The sequence below is a fragment of the Salmo trutta genome, chromosome 15 (assembly GCF_901001165.1).
Source record: "Salmo trutta chromosome 15, fSalTru1.1, whole genome shotgun sequence".
Taxonomy (NCBI): Eukaryota; Metazoa; Chordata; class Actinopteri; order Salmoniformes; family Salmonidae; genus Salmo; species Salmo trutta.
The window spans coordinates 40665542-40686815 of NC_042971.1; the positions used below are offsets into that span (position 1 = coordinate 40665542).

The 21274-nt window shown below is 41.3% G+C and overlaps 1 protein-coding gene across 1 annotated transcript in view; it reads right to left on the bottom strand.

Moving 5' to 3' along the window:
* Nucleotides 1–500: 500 nt before the first annotated feature.
* Nucleotides 501–21274, bottom strand: part of LOC115149048 (transcriptional regulator ATRX) — a 35881-nt gene continuing 15107 nt past the window's right edge. Inside the window, exons 15-35 of the mRNA XM_029691526.1 lie at nt 10960–11142; nt 10661–10805; nt 10440–10549; nt 8996–9139; nt 8709–8886; nt 8457–8594; nt 8107–8282; nt 7848–7965; nt 7617–7747; nt 7490–7527; nt 7193–7335; nt 6875–7031; nt 6057–6157; nt 5842–5950; nt 5453–5630; nt 4009–4203; nt 3772–3915; nt 1486–1602; nt 1255–1350; nt 1026–1154; nt 501–925 (exon numbers count right to left, since the gene is read on the bottom strand). Of these exons, the coding sequence (XP_029547386.1) occupies nt 809–925; nt 1026–1154; nt 1255–1350; nt 1486–1602; nt 3772–3915; nt 4009–4203; nt 5453–5630; nt 5842–5950; nt 6057–6157; nt 6875–7031; nt 7193–7335; nt 7490–7527; nt 7617–7747; nt 7848–7965; nt 8107–8282; nt 8457–8594; nt 8709–8886; nt 8996–9139; nt 10440–10549; nt 10661–10805; nt 10960–11142 (2847 nt within the window). The 3' untranslated portion in view covers nt 501–808. The remainder of the gene's footprint in view (nt 926–1025; nt 1155–1254; nt 1351–1485; nt 1603–3771; nt 3916–4008; nt 4204–5452; nt 5631–5841; nt 5951–6056; nt 6158–6874; nt 7032–7192; nt 7336–7489; nt 7528–7616; nt 7748–7847; nt 7966–8106; nt 8283–8456; nt 8595–8708; nt 8887–8995; nt 9140–10439; nt 10550–10660; nt 10806–10959; nt 11143–21274) is intronic.

Here is a 21274-nt window from a genome sequence, read left to right on the forward strand (position 1 = left end):
TGCAATTAGTTCCACTTAAGTAGTTTCACAATGTTCTATAAAAAGCAATGTTATAGTGAGTTTTGCTGTTTTTACTGTAACATGCAATGTTCGTGTTTTCATTCCATGACAGGCTCTGACCTGTTTTCTTCTGTTTGATTCAACCTTTCTGGAGCATCAGAGATAAAGATCAGTTTAGCATCCGCTCTACACCAAAGTAAAAACCAAACTACTGAGCACAAACACTTTTCTGATGAACAATCTCTCCAATCCTAGTAACCCAGTTTTCTTGACCTGAATGTGTAATTTTCGCTGAGGGAGGATGTATTGAACAGAATGTATTATTGAAGTGATTCAGTACCTCTAACAGTGACATATCATCCAAATGTTACTAATTAAATATTTTTGAATTAAGTACCAAGAAGTACCAATCATTATTACCATCTTATTTGAGGTCAACTACCTGGTAATTTGACTGTACCCATAAAATAAAGTGTAACAAAAATTCACCATAAAACCTATAACGTTTTAGACAAAGGTTTTATTATAGCTTTAGAGAAAGACAGAGAAATATATAATTAATCACATAGGAAAATCTTTTCCAAATAATTGTAAGGCAGACAAATACAAAAACATATGTGTTTAACAATAGCTTTGCTACAGAAAATGCATTCATTTTCAATGTAAAATAAAGTAAATCCTTAACGGAAATGTTGTCTGTCACCCCTTTGGGGTGAATAAGCACTAAGAACCCTCTGTAGTTACTGTGGTTAGACTAGAGCGTCCTCTAGTGGAACAGGGGACTGAGGCTGGAGACATCCCTTCTGCCTCACTGTGTAGGTTTATTGGCGGAATCTGTCAGAGCTGGTGTGTGATTGGTGACCGTGGCAGTATGGGTAATTTCGGTGTTTCTACTGGCCAAAATGGTCTGGATGCACATTGTAAGCTGTCGAGGGGAATCATGGAAAGATGTAAGGTTAAGCAGTTACAAGTTAAAGACATTAAAACCAGAAAGAAAAAACAAAATGTTTAGAATTGCGGCTTACTGATTGTTGTTTTGCTAGAAGGTCGTGATGTAAGGCCTGTCGTCGTTCCCGCTCCTTGTCATTGCTGGTTTTCCAGGTCTGGGCCAGGGCTCTCACCTGCTTCTCATCTACACTTGGGTTATCTTGCGACTGTAAAAACACAAGTCACATGTCATTGTAATGCGCATTAGATTTTTTTCCACACAATACTTCAAGGAGGCATCAGTGTAATGTAATATGAGGGACTAACCAAGCGCAACACATAGTCATCCAGGGAGAGGTTCAGTAAGGAATGCAGGGACTTGATGGCCTCGTTGACCTTCTCACAGCTAGAATAAATCATGTTCTGTTATTCAGGAGAGAGATGCATTCAAATGTTAATGTGAGAGGCATCTATCCACTGACAGATAATCCCAAACAGAAACTTTAGAGATAAGCAACTGATTATCACACAAGTGTGGTGATGAGACAGGCCTGATACCTTCAGCTGCCCATTAGTTTTCTTGTACAGGGATGACAGACTGACAGCCATAGTGGAGGTGGAGGGGCTGGGAACGTTGGTGTTGCTGTGTTCTGCTTTGTTCAAGAAGAAAGCACCCTTCATAGTGGAGAGATAAACATACAGCTGTTTTTACACATCATACATATATCATTCACACTTTACTTTTTTTTTATGAACTCTTGTTCATCAAAAATGAGTTCAAGTAAGGAAGTCGCAATGTCTCAACTATAATTACTCTGTTTACAGGCAGGAGCAGAAGTGAGAGAGAGGGGGGTCCGAGCTCCCTTCAATACAGGACCTCCATCAGGCGGTGACACAAAAATTGCTATAACGTCCAGCAAACGGTACCAGAGCATTGGCTCACGGACCAAAGCCATAAGACTGCTAATTAGTTAATTACAGTGCATTCGGAAAGTATTCAGACCCCTTGACTTTTTCCACATTTTGTTCCATTACAGCCTTACTCTAAAATTGATCAAATAGTTTATCCCCTCATCAATCTACACAAATTACCCCATAATGACAAAACAAAAACAGGTTTTTAGAAATTCTTGCCAAAAAAAATAATTAAATACACATTTACATAAGTATTCAGACCCTTTACTCAGTACTTTGTTGAAGCACCTTTGGCAGCGATTACAACCTCAAGTCTTATTGGGTATTGCACTGCAAGCTTGGCACACCTGTATTCGTGGAGTTTCTCCCATTCTTCTCTGCAGATCCTCTTAAGCTCTGACACGTTGGATGGGGAGCGTTTTCAGGTCTCTCCAGAGATGTTCGTTCGGGTTCAAGTCTGGGCTCTGGCTAGGCCACTATAAAACATTCAGACTTGTCCCGATGCCACTCATGCGTTCTTGGCTGTGTGCTTAGGGTTGTTGTCCTGTTGGAAGGTGAACCTTCGCCCCAGTCTGAGGTCCTGAGTGCCTCGGGAGCAGGTTTTCAAGGATCTCTCTGTACTTTGCTCCGTTCATCTCTCCCTTGATCCTGCCTAGTCTCCCAGTCCCTGCTGCTGAAAAACATCCCACAGCATGACTCTGCCACCACCATGCCAGGTTCCAGGTTTCCTCTAGACGTAACACTTAGCATTCAGGCCAAAAAGTTCAATCTTGTTTTCACCAGACCAGAGAATCTTGTTTCTCATGGTCAGAGTCCTTTAGGTGCCTTTTGGCAAACTCCAAGCTGTCATGTGCCTTTTACTGAGGAGTGGCTTCCGTCTGGCCACTCTACCATAAAGGGCTGGTTGGTAGAGTGCTGCAGAGATGGTTGTCCTTCTGGAAGGTTCTCCTATCTCCACAGAGAAACTCTGGAGGTCTGGCAGTGACCATTGGGTTCTTGGTAACCTCCCTGACCAAGGCTCTTCTCCCCTGATTGCTCAGTTTGGCCGGGTTGCCAGCTCTAGGAAGAGTCTTAGTGGTTCAAAACTTCTTCTATTTAAAAATGATGGAGGCCAATGTGTTCTTGCATTGACCCCATCTTGCACTGACTATGCATACTCACAAAACTAATATATATATATATATATATAGATAGATATAGATAGATATATATAGATAGATAGATATAGATAGATATAGATATATATATAGATAGATAGAGATATATATAGAGATATATATATAGATATATATAGATATATATATAGATATATATAGATATATATAGATATATATATAGATAGATATATATATAGATAGATAGATATAGATATATAGATAGATATAGATATATAGATAGATATATATAGATATATATATATATATATAGATAGATAGATAGATATAGATAGATATATATATAGATAGATATAGATAGATAGATATCTCTATATATATATATATATATATATCTATATATATATATATATATATCTATCTACATACATACCTATATACATACATACGCACATTCACATATACTACGTACTGTTCTTTATTTTACTCTTATTATTATCTATCCTGATGGAGAGTACCCTGCCTTTATGTACATATCTACCTTAAATACCTTGTACAGCTGCACAGTGATAAAGTACTAGCACTCTCTGAATATAGATTAATTCTTATGTATTTTATTCCTCGTGTTTTTTTTAAGTCTTCATCATTGGGAAGAACTCGTAAGCAAGCACTTCACGCTAGTCTACACCCGTTGTATTCGTCGCATGTGACAAATAAAATATGACTTTTGATTTGACTACTAGACTGCTCACCACTGTCCATGAAAACGTATTTAGCTGTGTTGTAAAACTAATGTATAGTAGTTCCTCTTTACCTCTGCCTCGTACTCAGCCCAGGCAGTTTTGCGGTCAGCCTCACTGAGCTCCTCCTCCTCTTTGTGGTCCAGCAGGGACTCGTGTTCATGGTAGCAGACGATCTGCCCCTTACAGCTCTGCAGCAGCTCTGCCAGCACCATGTCCTGGGAAACACAGACAAACAATGTCACTCCACTCCCTACTCTAATAATTGAGATTATAATGGTCTTGTGTGTTTAATTTGTAGCTCTGGTCACCTTGGGCAGCAGGGGTGTGGTCCTCTTGCTTTTCTTCTCAGAGTTTGGGTCATCCAGCAGGTCTGGCTCAAACATGTAGAGCTCCGTCAGTTCAAACAGTGTGAAGTGTCTCTGTATCTGCTGCTGGTCCACCACCCGGAACGACAGTGATTGCTTGGCCACCTGCCGGTCGTAGATCTTTTCCTCCATGGTGCCCTGGAAAGAATCAGCAATTCAATATCAGTGATTACAGAATTATATGTAGGGCCCTATAAAATCCGCGTTGTGAAGAACGCTGACGGAATCACGGAATCTAGACATTAAAACGGAATTCAACAATATTCAAAAATGTAAATGTTAAACTTAGTAGGAAATCAACTAAATATATTATTAGAAAATTCATTAACTTGCCAAAGTTCACAAGACATGAACAAAATGCATCAGTGATTCATATTTTCCTGCAACTTTCTGAAAATTGCACAGGAATGTCCCTGTGTGTGTGCGCAGTGTGCACATATGTTTAAACTGTTAGCGATGATGCTAATGATAACCTTCTTCTGGTAGAGATGGAAAGGCTTGCCAAAAAATACATCTCAATTAAATGTTAACTACAAAGTAACCTATGCCTACCTGGCAGAATAATATCATGATTATTTGCATCAATCCAGTGGCCATATGTTTTGGACACTGCAATGCATGAGCTCTACAGAAACAGAAGCATAGCAACGGTCTCTTGTTGGTGCACACATGCATTAAAGGGTTACTACACCTAAATAACCAAACTTCTAGTTTTCCCAGACCATTTCCCAAAATTGGTCTCCTGAGCATTGTTGTGTACTTAGAACATCCAAATTTTGTATTTTCTTTTCCTATAAAAAAAGTTGTGAATTTAAGATGGAAAACCTGAAAAAAACTGAGGAAATGTTCAGATGTACCGATTCAGTGCAGGTGTTGTTACACGTGGTCTGCCACTGCGAGGATGATCATCTGTCCATCCTGTCTCCCTGTAGCGCTGTCTTAGGCGTCTCACAGTACGGACATTGCAATTTATTGCCCTGGCCACATCTGCAGTCCGCATGCCTAAGGCACGTTCACGCAGATGAGCAGGGACCCTGGGCATCTTTCTTTTGGTGTTTTTCAGAGTCAGTAGAAAGGCCTCTTTAGTGTCCTAAGTTTTCATAACTGTGACCTTAATTGCCTACCGTCTGTAAGCTGTTAGAGGCTTAACGACCGTTCCACAGGTGCATGTTCATTCATTGTTTATGGTTCATTGAACAAGTTTGGGAAAAGGTGTTTAAACCCTTTACATTGAAGATCTGTGAAGTTATTTGGATTTTTACAAATTATCTTTGAAAGACAGGGACATGAAAAAGGGACATTTCTTTTTTTGCTGAGTTCATATGTAATCATACAATGTGTCCGACAATCATATTACAGGAGATAGGGTCATACGAGATGTGATTACCTGAGCCAAGAAACGGTAGACAAACACAGCCTTCAGCTGGCCAAAACGGTACACCCTGAAGATGCTCTGGATGTCATAGGAGGGATTCCATGAAGCATCAAAAATTATGACCCTGTTAGCTGCTACCAGGTTGATCCCAAGGGACCCAGCTCTTGTTGAGATGAGAAACAGACGACCCCTGAATGAAAAGGGGGATGAAATTAAATCAAAGTAGTGAGTGTGATCTTAAAAACAGACCATCTCATCAATTCACATTAGGTCTACAATTACTGATGCCTTGCCATATAATAATACATCACTAAGTAAAGTGTTATGCTTCATACTGTGTTGAGGTTTGGTACAGCGAAATGTGAGATGTAGAAAAGTACAGCAGTAAGACAGAAATGTACCGCTCGTTGGTGGCATCATTGAACTCTTGCACCCATTTCATCCTGGATGTGGCGCTGGTGGACCCGTCAATACGGTAATAGTCAGTGTTTCTGATCCAGCTGCCATCACCTACAGTTTAGAAAAGGAAACAAAGAAAATATTACACAATAATAGACTCTGAAGATGCATTTTTTTTGTAAAACTATAACATTTGAAAAGCCAACGGGACTGGTACCTTTGTATAGGGATGATTGCCTGTTGTTTTTGGCTTTGTTGGTGAGGTCCAAGAAATCTTCAATCATGTCTAATGTGATCAAGGATTGACTGAACACCAACCTGTAAATATACAACAGAAACTGATGAAGAATTGGTTATTTCAAGAAATCTGCTCTGTGAAACTGGCTAACTTGATCCTTCTTTTTTTAAATGCACCCCTGGTGCCTGAATCCATTTCCCAAGCACACTTATGGTGAATCCCAAACCAGCCCCTCACCCCTACCAACTCGCTTGGAGGGCCCTCTGTTGTCATGTTGCTGACGAAACTTAGATGGTGACTTCTAGAGTGGCGGGGGGATCAAATAAACCCTTCAACTTCGGGACACACTCGTGACTTGAATTATGCAATTCATGTTCTACATTTAAATAATAAAATTAGCATGAAATTCAAATGAGAAAATTCCCCGTCGTTTTACAAGATATAAACATCAGTAACAGTTAAACGTTTAATTTGGGATGTATTTCATATGTTACATGTGTCAAGCTTTGAAATCAGACAAAAACAAATACAGGTGGCTTATAATTAGGCACGGCTCTCCATTCTTTTGTGTGAAATTGTGCAAACTCAAAATAATGTGGTGTGTTTTTGGGATACCTATTCGCTCTGAAGCATAGCTTGCTCGGTCAAAGTGTTTATCGGAGGGTCTAAATAGCCCCTACACCCTCCATCATTTTCAATTCCTCAGCTTTGGGACACTAGTGAATATGGCGGAAGCGTGCGTGAACGCATAAATGGAGGGGAGAGGGGAAGGGGGATGATTTGGGATTCAGCCTTACACTTTGTCTTCCAGTTCCTCTGCCATTCTGAGAATCTCAAACAGCAGCACCATCTTCCCTGAGTGCCCCAGGATGGTGGCGTCAGAGTCACTCAGCATTGACTTGTACCAGTCTGCAGCCGGACTGTCAGGCCTGAAACTGGTGGACGCTCTCAACGCTGAACACAGAGCATACAATATCACCACTGACCTCAAATGAATGAGACTAACAAATAAGTCATTAAATAAGGTAAATCCTTCAAAATGTTCAATAGTAACACTAGAAGGTATTGTAATAGACTCGGTGAAGAAATTTCCTGAATGGAAGAGACAACTCTACCTTTTACCACTGGAACCAGTGGACCTGCTTGCTGGTCTCCTTCCACATTGACACCCTTTGATGTGCTGTTCCACACCAGGATCACCACATCCTTGCTGTCTTCATCAGCATTCACCACTTTCCCCTTGTTCTCCTTCTCTTTCCTGAGTGGGACATAAAGGAAAAGTTATGAAAGGCAACAATCTATTATTTGCATTATTTTATCTGTCATTAGGTGGTAATAAACTACTTCAGGCATCACACAGCGGTAGCAGTTAACAGATTTGGGTAGCCTACTGAATACTCATGCTGACACACCTCTCAGTTTTCCCCTGGTGCTTCCCATCAAAATGGCCCTGAAAACAAAGAGCATTATGTTGATGACGGTTTGACTGACATGCCTCAGGATCCGTCTGCAGATGAGAAAATAGTCGTTTTTGTTTACCTTATTTTCTTTGCTGATATAATTGAGCTGCAGACACCAGGGATGGTTCCAGATTCGGCTGAGTATCTGGAAGTCCTTGAAAAGGCTGGTTCCGGCTTTGCCCCTGGCTCCCTCAACCACAGACCTAGCTCCTAAACACACATGCAGCTTTTTTCTCCAAAAGGTTTATTAAATAATGCACATTTCATTGATATGTACAGAGCCTTCTGAGCTAACGATGGAGGTTCTTACCAGTGAAGTTGTCCAGGTAGTAGCGATACAGTCTGTACTGGAGAGGGGTCACCCTCACTGCCATAACATATTCATGTTTAGGGGGCAGGAACTTGGTCAAGGCTGAGTAGTCTCTTCTCTGACAGAGGAAAACACACTAAGTGTAGCCACTGGAAACTGACAAAGAACTTCACAACAAATACTTGTAAAAAAGTAAGCAGTGGTTCTGATAAACTACAAATAAAGGTGCCATACACTCCTAGTAATTGAGCTGTCTCACCTGTACACATCCCGCCAACATTGCATGAAGGACATGGGCGCGATTCTTCATGATGCGGACGTCTCTTGGGGTGGAGTCTGCACACTGGCCATTTTGAATGGGGTTGATAAAGCGATTCCGGAACTCCTTGATTGAGCCCAGAAGGTTTTCCTTGATGAAGTTGACCATGCAGTGGTCTGAGAAAACAAAAATATATAAGACACGGCTACACCTTTGACTACTATAATTTTTTAATATAATAAAACTGAAACATGAATAAACTAACCCAAACGTTGACATAATGCCCAGAGAAGTAGCTTAAATGGAAAGGCTGTTATAGGCTGTGTTCAAACTGAAGCAGGCCTCCTTACACTCATTGAGGTTGTTCTGCAGTGGTGTGCCTGTCAGTACCACCCTCCTTTTGGTCTTAATGGCACTCATAGCTTTAGAGATGTTGGATGCCTCGTTCTTCAGGATGTGACCCTCATCGCAGATCACAAAGTCTGGACCTGGAGTACAACAAATGTAGTGTATTAAGAGTTTCAACACCAATCAATTATACTACTTCAAAATTGTACATACCTCTCAACACTTCACATGCACATAATTGGTAGAGGATGTACCTGGATTGACCAGAGTACTGTCAAAGGTCTTTTTGAATTTTCCGTGGATGACTTTGAGGCCTAGTGTGAGGTTACGGTACATCTCATAGCCCATGATCATAACACCACCATCCATCTGCCATCTCTGCAGGGCAATATAACGCTCCTGTGGTCGCTTCAGTGTGGCTAACTCTGTCACCTACGAGATGGAAAAGAAGAAACATGAAATACCTTGAATATACTACAATGCATATCAATAACCTCTGCATGTATTTGACAAAAAAATATATATATATCTTCTTGGCTACCTTGACTTTGTCAGCTCCCATGTCAACTTGCCACTTCTCAAACTCGTTGACCCAGTTGAGGATTGTGTTGAGTGGACACACCACCAGGGCAGTCCTGAAGTTCATGCACTTTGACTGCAGCATCGTATGGAGAAATGTCACCACCTACATGAGAAAATATTGAAGCAAGAGATTCTGGTATTATATACTACATTTTTAGTCATTTTAGCAGACGCTCTTATCCAGAAATGAAAATATAAACGCAATATGCAACAATTTCAAAGATTTTACTGAGTCACAGTTCATAGAAGTAATTCAGTCAATTGAAATAAATTCATTTGGCCCTGATTTAGGGATTTCACATGACTGGGCAGGGGCACAGCCATGAGTGGACCTAGGAGGGCATAGGCCCACCCACTAGGGAGACAGGCCCAGCCAATCAGAATGAATTTTCCCCCACAAAAGGGCTTTATTACAGATAGAAATACTCCTCAAAACTTGAGACATCTGTGGTATTGTGTTGTGCGACAAAACTGCACATTTCAGAGTTGCGTTTTTATTGTCCCCAGTACAAGGTGCACTTGTGCAATCAAATCAAATTTTATTTGTCACATGCGCCGAATACAACAGGTGTAGACCTTACCGTGAAATGCTTACTTACAAGCCCTTAACCAACAATGCAGTTCAATAAATATAGTTAATAAAATATTTACTAAATAAACTAAAGTAAAAAAATCAAATCAATCAAAAAGTAACTCAAAAAATGTACATAACAATAACGAAGCTATATACAGAGGGTACCGAGTCAATGTGCGGGGTACAATTGTTGGTGACGTGGACACCAAGGAACTTGAAACTCTAAACCCGCTCCACTTCAGTCCCGTCGATGTTAATGGGGGCCTGTTCGACCCTCCTTTTCCTATAATCCACGATCAGCTCCTTTGTCTTGCTCACATTGACGGAGAGGTTGTTGTCCCGGCACCACACTGTCAGGTCTCTGACCTCCTCCCTATAGGCTGTCTCATTGTTGCCGGTGATCAGGCCTACCACTGTTGTATCGTCAGTAAACTTAATGATGGTGTTGGCATCGTGCTTGGCCACACAGTCGTGGGTGAACAGGGAGTACAGGAGGGGACTAAGCACGCATCCCTAATGATCATGCTGTTTAATCAGCTTGTTGATATGCTACACCTGTCAGGTGCATTGATAATCTTGGCAAAGAAGAAATGCTCACTAACTGGGATGTAAACAAATTAATGCACAGAATTTGAGAGAAATAATATTTTTGTGCATATGGAAAATTTCTGGGATCTTTTATTTCAGCTCATGAAACATGGGAACAACACTTTACATGGTGTGTTTATATTTTTGTTCAGTGGAGTATCTCTAGTATTGTTAACAAAAGATACTGTTTTATGAATGACATATGCATATGACAACACTCCTACTGTATTCTTCCTTTTACCTGCAGTGTCTTCCCTAGGCCCATGCAGTGGGCCAGTAAGCAGCCTGATCCAGGGGTTGAATTGGCCTTCTTCACAGACTCACAACAACAGTCCCAAATAAACTGCACACCTATCAAAAGGAGGAAGAGATAGAGCAAATTGAAGGGGCAATGCTGATAGCCACTGTATTTGACTTACTCTGTATTGGGTTTGTACAACTGAAATAAAAACCGAGACTTACCATCCACCTGGTGAGGCTTGAGCCTGGTCACCAGGTTCCTGTGCACCTGGATGAGTGGCTCATTTGTCCCCTCATCCTGATCCAGGACCAGCTTAGTGGTGATGGGACAGGTCACATGAGACGCCTCATCCTCAATAACAATCACCTGCGAGGAAACCACCATTAGACCAAAACTGATAATACAAAATGGTATAATATATAATTTAATCAAATAAAATGTAGTATTAGTATGACATTTCTGATAGTGCATGGATTCTACAGTGAGTGTGCATGGAGAGGGTCAGCTGTGTGTAGTGTACCTCTCTGAAGTCCTCCCTCTGCTCTCTTTCTGCCAGGCGTCTGCGTCTCTCCTCCTCCTCCTTCAGGGCTCTCTGGGTTTCCGAGCGAAGGTGCTCGTCTACGATGATCCTGCGGATCTTCTTGCGGCCCTTAGGTGTACCTTTGTTGTCCCCTTCCTCGCCGTCCTTCTCTTCATCGTCACTCTGTTTAGATAGATAGATCAGTAAGTCACCAGCAGTTAAAGAACCCTTTAACACACTGTAAAAAAAAGAACATACATTTTAACAATGATACATTTAGCACCTGATAGTACACAAACAATAAAACAAGAATAGCAAAATGATCATCATACATCTCAGAAATCCAATAGTTACACATCAATGAAGTTAGTAAGAAAGATACAAAAAGGTGACTGACAATGCAAATGTAAAATGAGATGGTGATATCGCCTTGAGGAAGAAAATCAAGCCAAAGAACAAGCTCTGAATGACCTCCAAGGTCAACTTCAAGATGTCTACGAGGAACCTCAAGGCCTTCGATGCTCTGTCCGACCAAAGAACCCTACATACAAAATGCTTGCATTGCAAAGAGAAGAGGCACATTAAAAGGAAAAAATACTTATCTCCATGTATGACCAATGGAAGATCCAAGCCCGCAAAGCAAGAGAGCAGCTAAAGTCAGATATAACAGAGAGCCAGCTGGCATTTCTGATCGACACATTGAAGAAAGGAACGGATGATGTCATGAGCATCTATCTTGAAATTCAAGATCACATCACACAGTCAACTGAGTTAAGGCGTCGTGTCGACACAGGTGAGGCAGTTACAGCAGATATTATCAGAATTGCCTATGAAAAGATATCAGGCATTGATGAAGAGCTTGATGCTGAACAGGAAAAACGTTGTCTCAGTGAGTTACTTGATCGCGACTACACTCGCTCCATTTACGGATGTACAGTCTCACAAATGAGTCACAAGTCCAGTGCTCAATGCAGCCATCACTCCATGGCCTCATGTATGGCAGCCAAACGTGCAGATGCAGCAGCAGAGCTGACAGCAAAGGAAGTTGAGTATGAAGTGTTGCTGGAGAAAAAGAAACAAAAGGAAATGATACAACACTCAGAAGAGCAGTAAAGCAAGGATGTGAGTTGGAACAACTACAGGCAAAGAGAGATGTAAAGGCAGCTCGGGCCAGGTTATAGGCCTAGAACCAGGAAGTAGTACGGAAAACTAGCTTCTGAACTGTCAACAACATTACTCCAACTACCATTCAACAACTCTCTAATGCCCCAGCATCATCACCTCATGTGGATGTGACTTCTCTGGCTCAAGCCTTCCAAGATAGCATAGCCCTTAATCGACTTCCAATGCCAGAGCCATTTGTATTCAATGGTGATCCAATTCAATTCCTTGAGTGGAAAGCCTCTTTTGTGTCATTTATCGATCAAAGAAGTGTCTTGTCAGTTGAGAAGCTTTATTATCTTAAGAAGTACGTGGGTGGCCAAGCTCGTAAGACCCTGAATGGTACTTTCTACAGAAATGATGACGAGGCCTACAAAGACGTGTGGAACAAACTCAACCATAGATATGGTCAGCCATTTGTCATACAGAGGGCATTTAGAGAAAGGCTTGCAAATTGGCCAAAAACTCAACTTAAGGACACCGTAGGACTCAGAGATATTTCAGATTTTTTTAAATGCCTGTCTGGATGCTATACCTATGTTAAAGGTCTTCAGATATTAAATGACTGTAAAGAGAATCAGAAGCTAGTTCAAAAACTGCCTGACTGGGCAGCTTCTTATTGGAACAGACAAGTTACACAAACCTTGAACAATAGTCAAGAATTCCCCAGTTTCCAGGAATTTGCTACTTTGATGACGATGGAAGCAGAGATTGCTTGCAATCAGATAACTTCTTTCTATGCTCTCTGTTCATCCGAATGTACCACTGAGAAACGAAATGTCAGGGAGACTAAGAGGAGAATGGAAAGTGTTCTCAGTACTCAAACATTCAGAGATAGTGAGAATCAAAAGTCAGCCAAAGCAAGTGCAAGGCCTCCGTGTATGTTTTGCCAGGACAATAAGCATCAGCTCCATGGCTGTTCTAAATTCATGACCGAGTCTCTGGAGGAGCGACAGAAATATGTGAAGAAAATAAGCTTTGCTATGGGTGCTTGAAATCTGGTCACAGTGCAAAGGATTGTCGTCATCACCACACCTTTGACACCTGCAAAGGAAAGCATAGCTGTTAATGATGACGTCATATTCAATGAACTGATGACAACTAACCAAGTGCTCCAGGACAAGTTGTCCACAGAAATAAAGGAACTTAAAAATCAAGAAATTCAACAAAGACAAGGCCGAGGATAAAGTCTACTTCTGGAGAAACCCTGACAGAGGAGGTCCTGCTCCTCCTCTCCATGACAGACGCAGGAGGGATGACACTTACTTCCATCCACCCCCGTCTGACCAACACTCCCCAAACCAGCGCCTCTACGGCTTCCAGTGGTAGTTTTTTTATTCAACGAGAGACTGGGCCGACGGAAGGGCGCAGGTGGCCGTGGACACGCGCATCGACGAGATGCCGCACCCGACGGGGTAAGAATAAACTACTCCCAGAGGCGGAGGGTCCCAGAACCCACGGGACTGAGTGTCTTTAATTTATCAAGCAAGATATTGAGCCCTGCCCATGTCTCTTTGCTTAATAAAGGGTTATCTTTTGTGCCTACAACCCAGTGCAATGATTTTGATGTTAAGGTAGACATGTTTAGGTTTTTTTAGAAACATCCGTTTAAGGGAATACATTAGCTCCCCTAATCGTGATGTTTCTATTGAACAAGTAGGTTACTCACCTGCACATACTCCGACTCCTTTTAGAAGTAAGAGTTATTTTGTACCTCCAGCCAATCGCAATCACTCTATTGAGACATATTGCAGACTTGTTGAAAAATATGTTGTTCATCTCCTTAAGAACAAACAGGAGTCCAAATCTTTCCATAATTTACCTAAGGATGAAAAACAAGCTTTGCTTGATTTACAATCTGATACGTCAGTCCTTATTCGTCCTGCTGATAAGGGTGGGTCGGTGGTACTCATGGATAGGACAGATTATGTAAATGAGTGTCATAGACAGCTGCTTGACAATACCTTTTACAAGAAACTCAGAAGTGACCCTACTTCCCAATTTCAGAATACTATCTTTGCTGTCCTAGATGGGTATTTAAGTTCTGGTCAGATAACCAAAAAAGAACATGACTTTTTGGCTATTCAACACCCTAAAATTCCCACTTTCTATACTTTGCCGAAATTACACAAGAATGTTACAAACCCTCCAGGGCGCCCTATTGTAGCGGGTATTGATGCAGTAACAGCCCCTCTATCTACTTTTGTTGACTTTTTTATTAGACCACTCGCAGAACAGCTCCCCTCCTTTGTAAAGGACACCAGCAGTATGATCTCAGAACAGCTCCCCTCCTTTGTAAAGGACACCAGCAGTATGGTCTCTATCATTGAATCTCTCGATCCTCTCCCTGAGAATACCTTGTTAGTTACTTTTGATGTTGAGTCGTTATACACAAATATTCCACACGAGGGCGGTATTGAAGCTATGGAACATTTTCTTCTGCAACGTGACCCTAATGAACTACCTTCCAGTGCCTGCATTATAACATTGGCTGAAATAGTACTCACACATAACTATTTCATGTTTCTAAATTATTTCTTTATTCAGAAGAAGGGTACTGCTATGGGATCCCCCATGGCTCCTAACTATGCTAATTTGTATGTAGGTTACATGGAGAAACAGTCTATTTTCAATCCTCTCAAAAATGTTTTCTTGCCTTACATCATTATTTGGAAACGATATATTGATGATATTTTTGTTCTATGGAGGGGTGATGCAGAACTGCTCCAGGCATTCCATGCTTTTCTTAACTCCTGTTCTGAACATTTGAGATTTACTATGCAATCTGATACACGTCAAATCAGTGTTCTTGATCTTCTGATCTTGTGTGAAAATAATGTTCTATACAATGATCTTTACAGGAAACCTACTGATCGTAACAGTTTGTTGAGGGCTGATAGTTGTCACCCACTTCCCTTGAAAAATAGTTTGCCCTACAGCCAATTCTGTCGAATCAAAAGAATTTGCAAAAAACAATCAGATTTCGACAGAAATATGGCTGAGACGCAAAGAAAGTTCAAGGAGAGGGGGTACAAAAATGATCAGATTAATATTGCCATTGATAAAATTCCAAACAAAACATGACCTTTTTCAAGGTCAATCTCGCAAAAAGACGCATTCTTGCGTTCTAACTACCCGCTATTCAGTGCTCTGAATAAATTAAGGGAATCGTTCAAACATTGGCACATTCTAAAATACGATGATCATCTCGGTAATGTGTTTTCGGACCTTCCCTTGGTCGTATTCTCACGGGGCAGAAATCTCAGAGACCAATTGGTACACTCTGATTTACCACCCCAAGATATTCCTGAACAACGTCTATTTGCACCCCTACTGGATGGAAATTACAAGTGTAATGGCTGTGCTCAATGTAATGGCACTTATAAATGTAGATCCTTCAAACACCCACAAACAGGAAAATCGATCCCAATCAAAGGTGTTATTACATGCTCCACTAAGGCAGTTATTTATCTTATAACTTGTCCTTGTGGTAAAAATTATGTGGGTAAAACAAAGCGTGAATTAAAAGTACGTATCTCAGAGCATCGTAGCACCATTAGGTGCAAAAACTTGACTTACCCAGTTGCGGCCCACTTTTTGGAAGCAAACCACTCAATTTCGTCTCTGCGTTATATTGGCATTGAACATGTCACCCTCCCTAGGAGAGGGGGTGACCTTGATAATTTATTGTTAAAATGAGAGGCTGCCTGGATCTTTAACTTAAAGACCCTCGCACCCTTTGGTCTCAACATAGACTTTGATCTTAAGCCATTCTTGTGATTGTGACTTTGCCATTGTAATTGTTTGTAAGCTTGTGTAGTCTAAAATGAATCTATGATCGTATGCTATCCATTTATTTTTTTGTATGCTGTTCTTTGTATGCCATTTTTATATTTGAGAATTAACCAATGATATTAGGCCACACTTGGCCATGATTACAGACATCTGTGTGTCTTTTGACACTTTATAAACGAGTCATCTCGCAGTGTTTGTGATCATACCCTGATGAATACAGCTTGGCTGTCGAAACGTTGGATATTACATTTTTGCATCTGAGCTCCTAGAGTGTGCGGCTCTCCCTTATTTTCAAGTTTTCTACTCCGCTAGCCAGCACCTCGCCTTAATAGGTGTGTTTCTTTTTCTTCTAGATTGCCAGGACAATAAGCATCAGCTCCATGGCTGTGCTAAATTCATGACCAAGTCTCTGGAGGAGCGACAGAAATATGTTTAGAAAATAAGCTTTGCTATGGGTGCTTGAAATCTGGTCACAGTGCAAAGGACTGTCGTCATCACCACACATTTGACACCTGCAAAGGAAAGCATCCCACGTGTCTCCACAATGACAGTTAGGTAAAACGGGAAAAGCCTACACCTCTGCCGATTTCTTACCAAAATAATATGGATGAGGCAGCAACTGCATTGTCACTCAACATAGCTGGAGAAGGACAATCTACTAACACTTCCATGATCATATCAGTGTGGGTGTCAAAGGAACATGTCAGGTGCTGAAAAACTTGTCTACGCCCTGCTTGACACCAAGAATGATACTAAATTCATTGACCAGGAAGTGAGCAATGCTTTACAAGCCAGTAAAACTGAAATTAACTACTATGATAGGACGTGACAGTTGTGAAAAGCAAAAGAGTCTCAGGGCTTCGTGTGAGAAGTTACAGCTCTACCATCCAAATTGATCTTCCTCCTACCTAGACCAAGGATTGCATACCTGTAAACCGCACCCACATTCCGACCTGTGAAACGGCCAAGCACTGGAATCATCACTCCATGGTAGTAGATGAAATCCCAACACTGAAGGATTGTCAGGTTGGCCTTCTGTCATGACGTGCCCTGGGGGGAAGATCATAGCCCCCCCCCCCTCTCTCTCCACAGTTTTATGACTTTACGACAGGTCATAAATACCTGATAGATAGAAACTGCCATGCAGTATTGAGACAGTCTACCAGAACAAAGTACATATTTTGTTCAAAACTCCTAATCCCCAAAATGGGAGAACTAAACAATATTTCTATTTTTGAGAATGTGGGAATGGTTCATGGACACTTAAGGGACGGTTATGACGAGTATGTTTCATTTGGTGATCTCATGAAGGACAGGAAACACACAACTGCATCTCTTAAAGTGTACATGTCCCAGCTGTCAGGTTTACATCTAAATATTATGAAACATATATGATTAAACATGAAACTATTTGTGAAAAGATGTAATGTCATGTTAACCTTCTAAATGAGAGTATGGATTTTCATATAAAGATGAACTAGTCAGTGGCTACAATTCTATAGGCCATCGGAGACCATACAGCTGTAGTTTGGCTACACGGCCGGAAATGGTTAAACTCTGAGACTATCGATCACTACAGAATAAAAGCAAATCTTAGACGAATAATTACTAGTCTGCAGCTAGAAATTACACAAGTCTAGAACGAGAATACCGATTACCGCCGAAGCATCTATATATGAGAACATTTCCGAATGGTACTCTGAAGTATCCGTGTTCATGTGCAAAGGATTAGCATTTCAATTAATACAATTATAGACTGTGTGTAGTAAATCCCTTTTCTTTCCCGCACTTTCTCAGTCCCCACCCCTTTCCTTTGTCTACCAAGCCATCATATCGGTTTAGCCCACTCTGGACTTTTCTATCAGTTAGTAACCAATATCTACTGTTTGTTTGTGATGTATTTCTGTGATTATTTAGTTAGTTAGTAAATAAATTATTAAAGACAATTTGTATATTGCTGACTCATTATTGAAACTAGGGTTTGTGCAGATAACCAAGAATTTTACAACGTTTGGAATGAGACTAATGAGGTAACAATTAAGAATTCATTAATAGAAGACTAATTGATTCAATATTAAAATATCTGAAGTTATATTCAGAAAATTATAACTTTAATCTCAACATTTTTTGTGGTACCCCGACTTCCTAGTTAATTAATGTTTACATGATTAGTTTAATCACGTAATAATTAAACCTAGAGAACTGATTTGATATAAATAAGTCTTAACATTTAATGATTGTCACAGACACGACATATCTGATAGGCTAGAACTGCTCAAGGGCAATGGCACCAAAACAAGTGATTTTAGGTGAAAATGATGAGCCCTACGCTGTTCGAACTGACTTAGGACAGAGCATTGTGGGACGCTCATCGCCATTCATCGATACACCAAGCATCACTAGTCTGTCACCGGGTCATCGTCAAAAAGGTCCCCTCAGTAATCCCTGCAGACGCTATTCACATTCTGGAGTCCAATTTCAAGGACACCAGTGAAGATGGCAAGACAGTGTCTCAGGATGACATCCTCTTCCTGAACAAGCTGAATGATGGTATAAGGAAAAATAGTCATGGCCACTATGAAATGCCCTTGCCTTTTAAGGAGAGACCCAATCTACCCAACCACAAACAACTCGTCATTGTACGGCTCAGACATCTCAAAGGGAAACTGTTAAAGGATAAAAGATATAAAGGAACGTTATGTCAAATTCATGGATGAGGTCATTGAAAAGGGTGACGCGGAGAAGTTGAAGATGATGGAAATGAAGGCGAGAAATGGTATATTGCTCATCATGGCGTTTATCATCCTAAGAAGTCAGATAAGCTACGCGTAGTATTTGATTGCTCTGCCAAGTACAAGGGAACCAGTTTAAATGTCCATCTGCTTCCAGGGCCTGATTTGATGAACTAGCTGAACAGTGTTCTCATGCGTTTTCGGCAGCACCCTATTGCATTGATGTGTGACATTGAGATGTTTCACCAATTCCATGTGCCCGACACTGACCGAAACCATCTGTGCTTCCTTTGGTGGAAAAAGGGAGACATTACTGCACAGCCTCAAGAGTTCCGCATGAAGGTGCATCTGTTTGGCACTGTACCAATTCCTGGATGTGCAAACTATGGACTGAAGCATCTAGCTAAGGAGAACAGAGACCTATACCCTCACAATTCATCATGAGCGACTTTTACGTCGATGATAGGGTCACAAGCATAGACTGTTTGGAATATGCTATTCAGTTTGCACAGGAGGCTCGAAAACTTTGTGCCATCGGTGGTCTTCGACTGCACAAGTTTGTATCCAATGACAGAGCTGTCCTACAAAGCATACCGCCATGTGAACGTGCATCCGACATTAAGGACATTAACCTCGCATGTGATGACTTGCCATCAGAAAGAGCACTCGGGATTCAGTGGCACATTGAGTCTGACTGCTTCAAGTTCAATGTCAATCTCAAGGACCAACCTGCAACACGTAGAGGTGTACTGTCAACGGTTGCCTACTTGTATGATCCTTTAGGGTTTGTAGCTCCATTCCTGCTCAACGGAAAAAGAGTACTGCAGGAAATGTGTAGGCATGGCACAGGTTGGGATGACCCTCTGACTGATGAACTTCAACCAAAGTGGGAATGTTGGAAAAATGATCTTATTCATTTGGAGGTGAACATACCCCGTAGTTATGCACCTACTGACTTTGGAAGGGTTACCTAAACAGGGCTACATCATTTCTCTGATGCAAGCACAAGCCGATATGGTCAGTGTTCATATTTGAAACTCAAGAATGAAGAGGACCAAATTCATTGTGCTCTAGTCATGGGAAGATCTTGTCACTCCCACAAAAGGTCACAACTATTCCCAGACTAGAACTCACAGCTGCATTTGTCTCAAGTAAAAGCAAGCAACGTTCTCAAGGAGGAACTTAGAAATGCTGATTTTGAAGAGTTCTTCTGGACCAACTCCAAAGTAGTTGTATGGTAAATTAACAATGAGGCGTGACAATTCCACACATTTGTACCCAACTGAGTGCAGAAGATACATCTCAGCACATCTTCTCACCGATAGAGACAGGTCCCGACTTACAAAAATCACGCAGATCATGCATCCAGAGGCCTAACTGTCAATGAACTGCTATCATCTGATTGGTTCACAGGACCCAAGTTTTTGTGGAAGAAAGAAATATTTCTCACAGAAGACGTGGTCTCAAAATTGCCATTAGGAGACCCGGAAGTCAGAAAGGCTCAAACACTAAACACAAGAACCACAGAACAAGTAAGTCTTGCAGATCGCCTGTGTAACCTCTCATCCTGGTCTAGGGCTTCTCAAGCTGTTGCACGTATTCTTGGACAAATCAGCAAGGTCAGATCAAATGGTCTCTCAACGGTAATGGAACCCGATAACGCAGTGCGTCTCATAATCAAAAATGTGTAGGGACAGGTATAGTAACAGTCAAAAGTTTGGACATACTTACTCGTTCAATTTTCTACATTGTAGAATAATAGTGAAGACATCAAAACTATGAGATAACACATATGGAATCATGTAGTAACCAAAAAAGTTAGAAAAATGAAAATATATTGTATATTGTAGATTCTTCAAAGTAGCCACCCTTTGCCTTGATGACAACTTTGCACACTTGGCATTCTCTCAACCAGCTTCACCTGTTAAGCTTTTCCAACAGTCTCGAAGGAGTTCCCACATATGCTGAGCACTTGTTGGCTGCTTTTCCTTCACTCTGAGGTCCAACTCATCCCAAACCATCTCAATTGGGTTGAGGTCGGGTGATTGTGGAGGCCAGGTCATCTAATGCAGCACTCCATCACTCTCCTTCTTGGTCAAATAGCCCTTACACAGCCTGGAGGTGTGTTGGGTCATTGTACTGTTGAAAAACAAATGATAGTCCAACTAAGCCCAAACCAGATGGGATGGCATATGACTGCAGAATGCTGTGGTAGCCATGCTGGTTAAGTGTGTCTTGAATTCTAAATAGATCACTGACAGTATCACCAGCCAAGCACCCCCACACAATCACACTTCCTCCTCCATGCTTCACAGTGGGAACCACACATGGGGAGATCGTTCACCTACTCTGCGTCTCACAAAGACACAGCGGTTGGAACCAACAATCTCAAATTTGGACTCATCAAACCAAAAGGACAGATTTCCACTGGTCTAATGTCCACTGCTCGTGTTTCTTGGCCCAAGCGAGTCTCTTCTTATTATTGGTGTCCTTCAGTAGTGGTTTCTTTGCTGCAATTCAACCATAAAGGCCTGATTCATGTAGTCTCCTCTGAACAGTTGATGTCGAGATGTGTCTGTTACTGTTACCGTTAGCACCTCTAAGCAGACGACACCATTCTGTATACT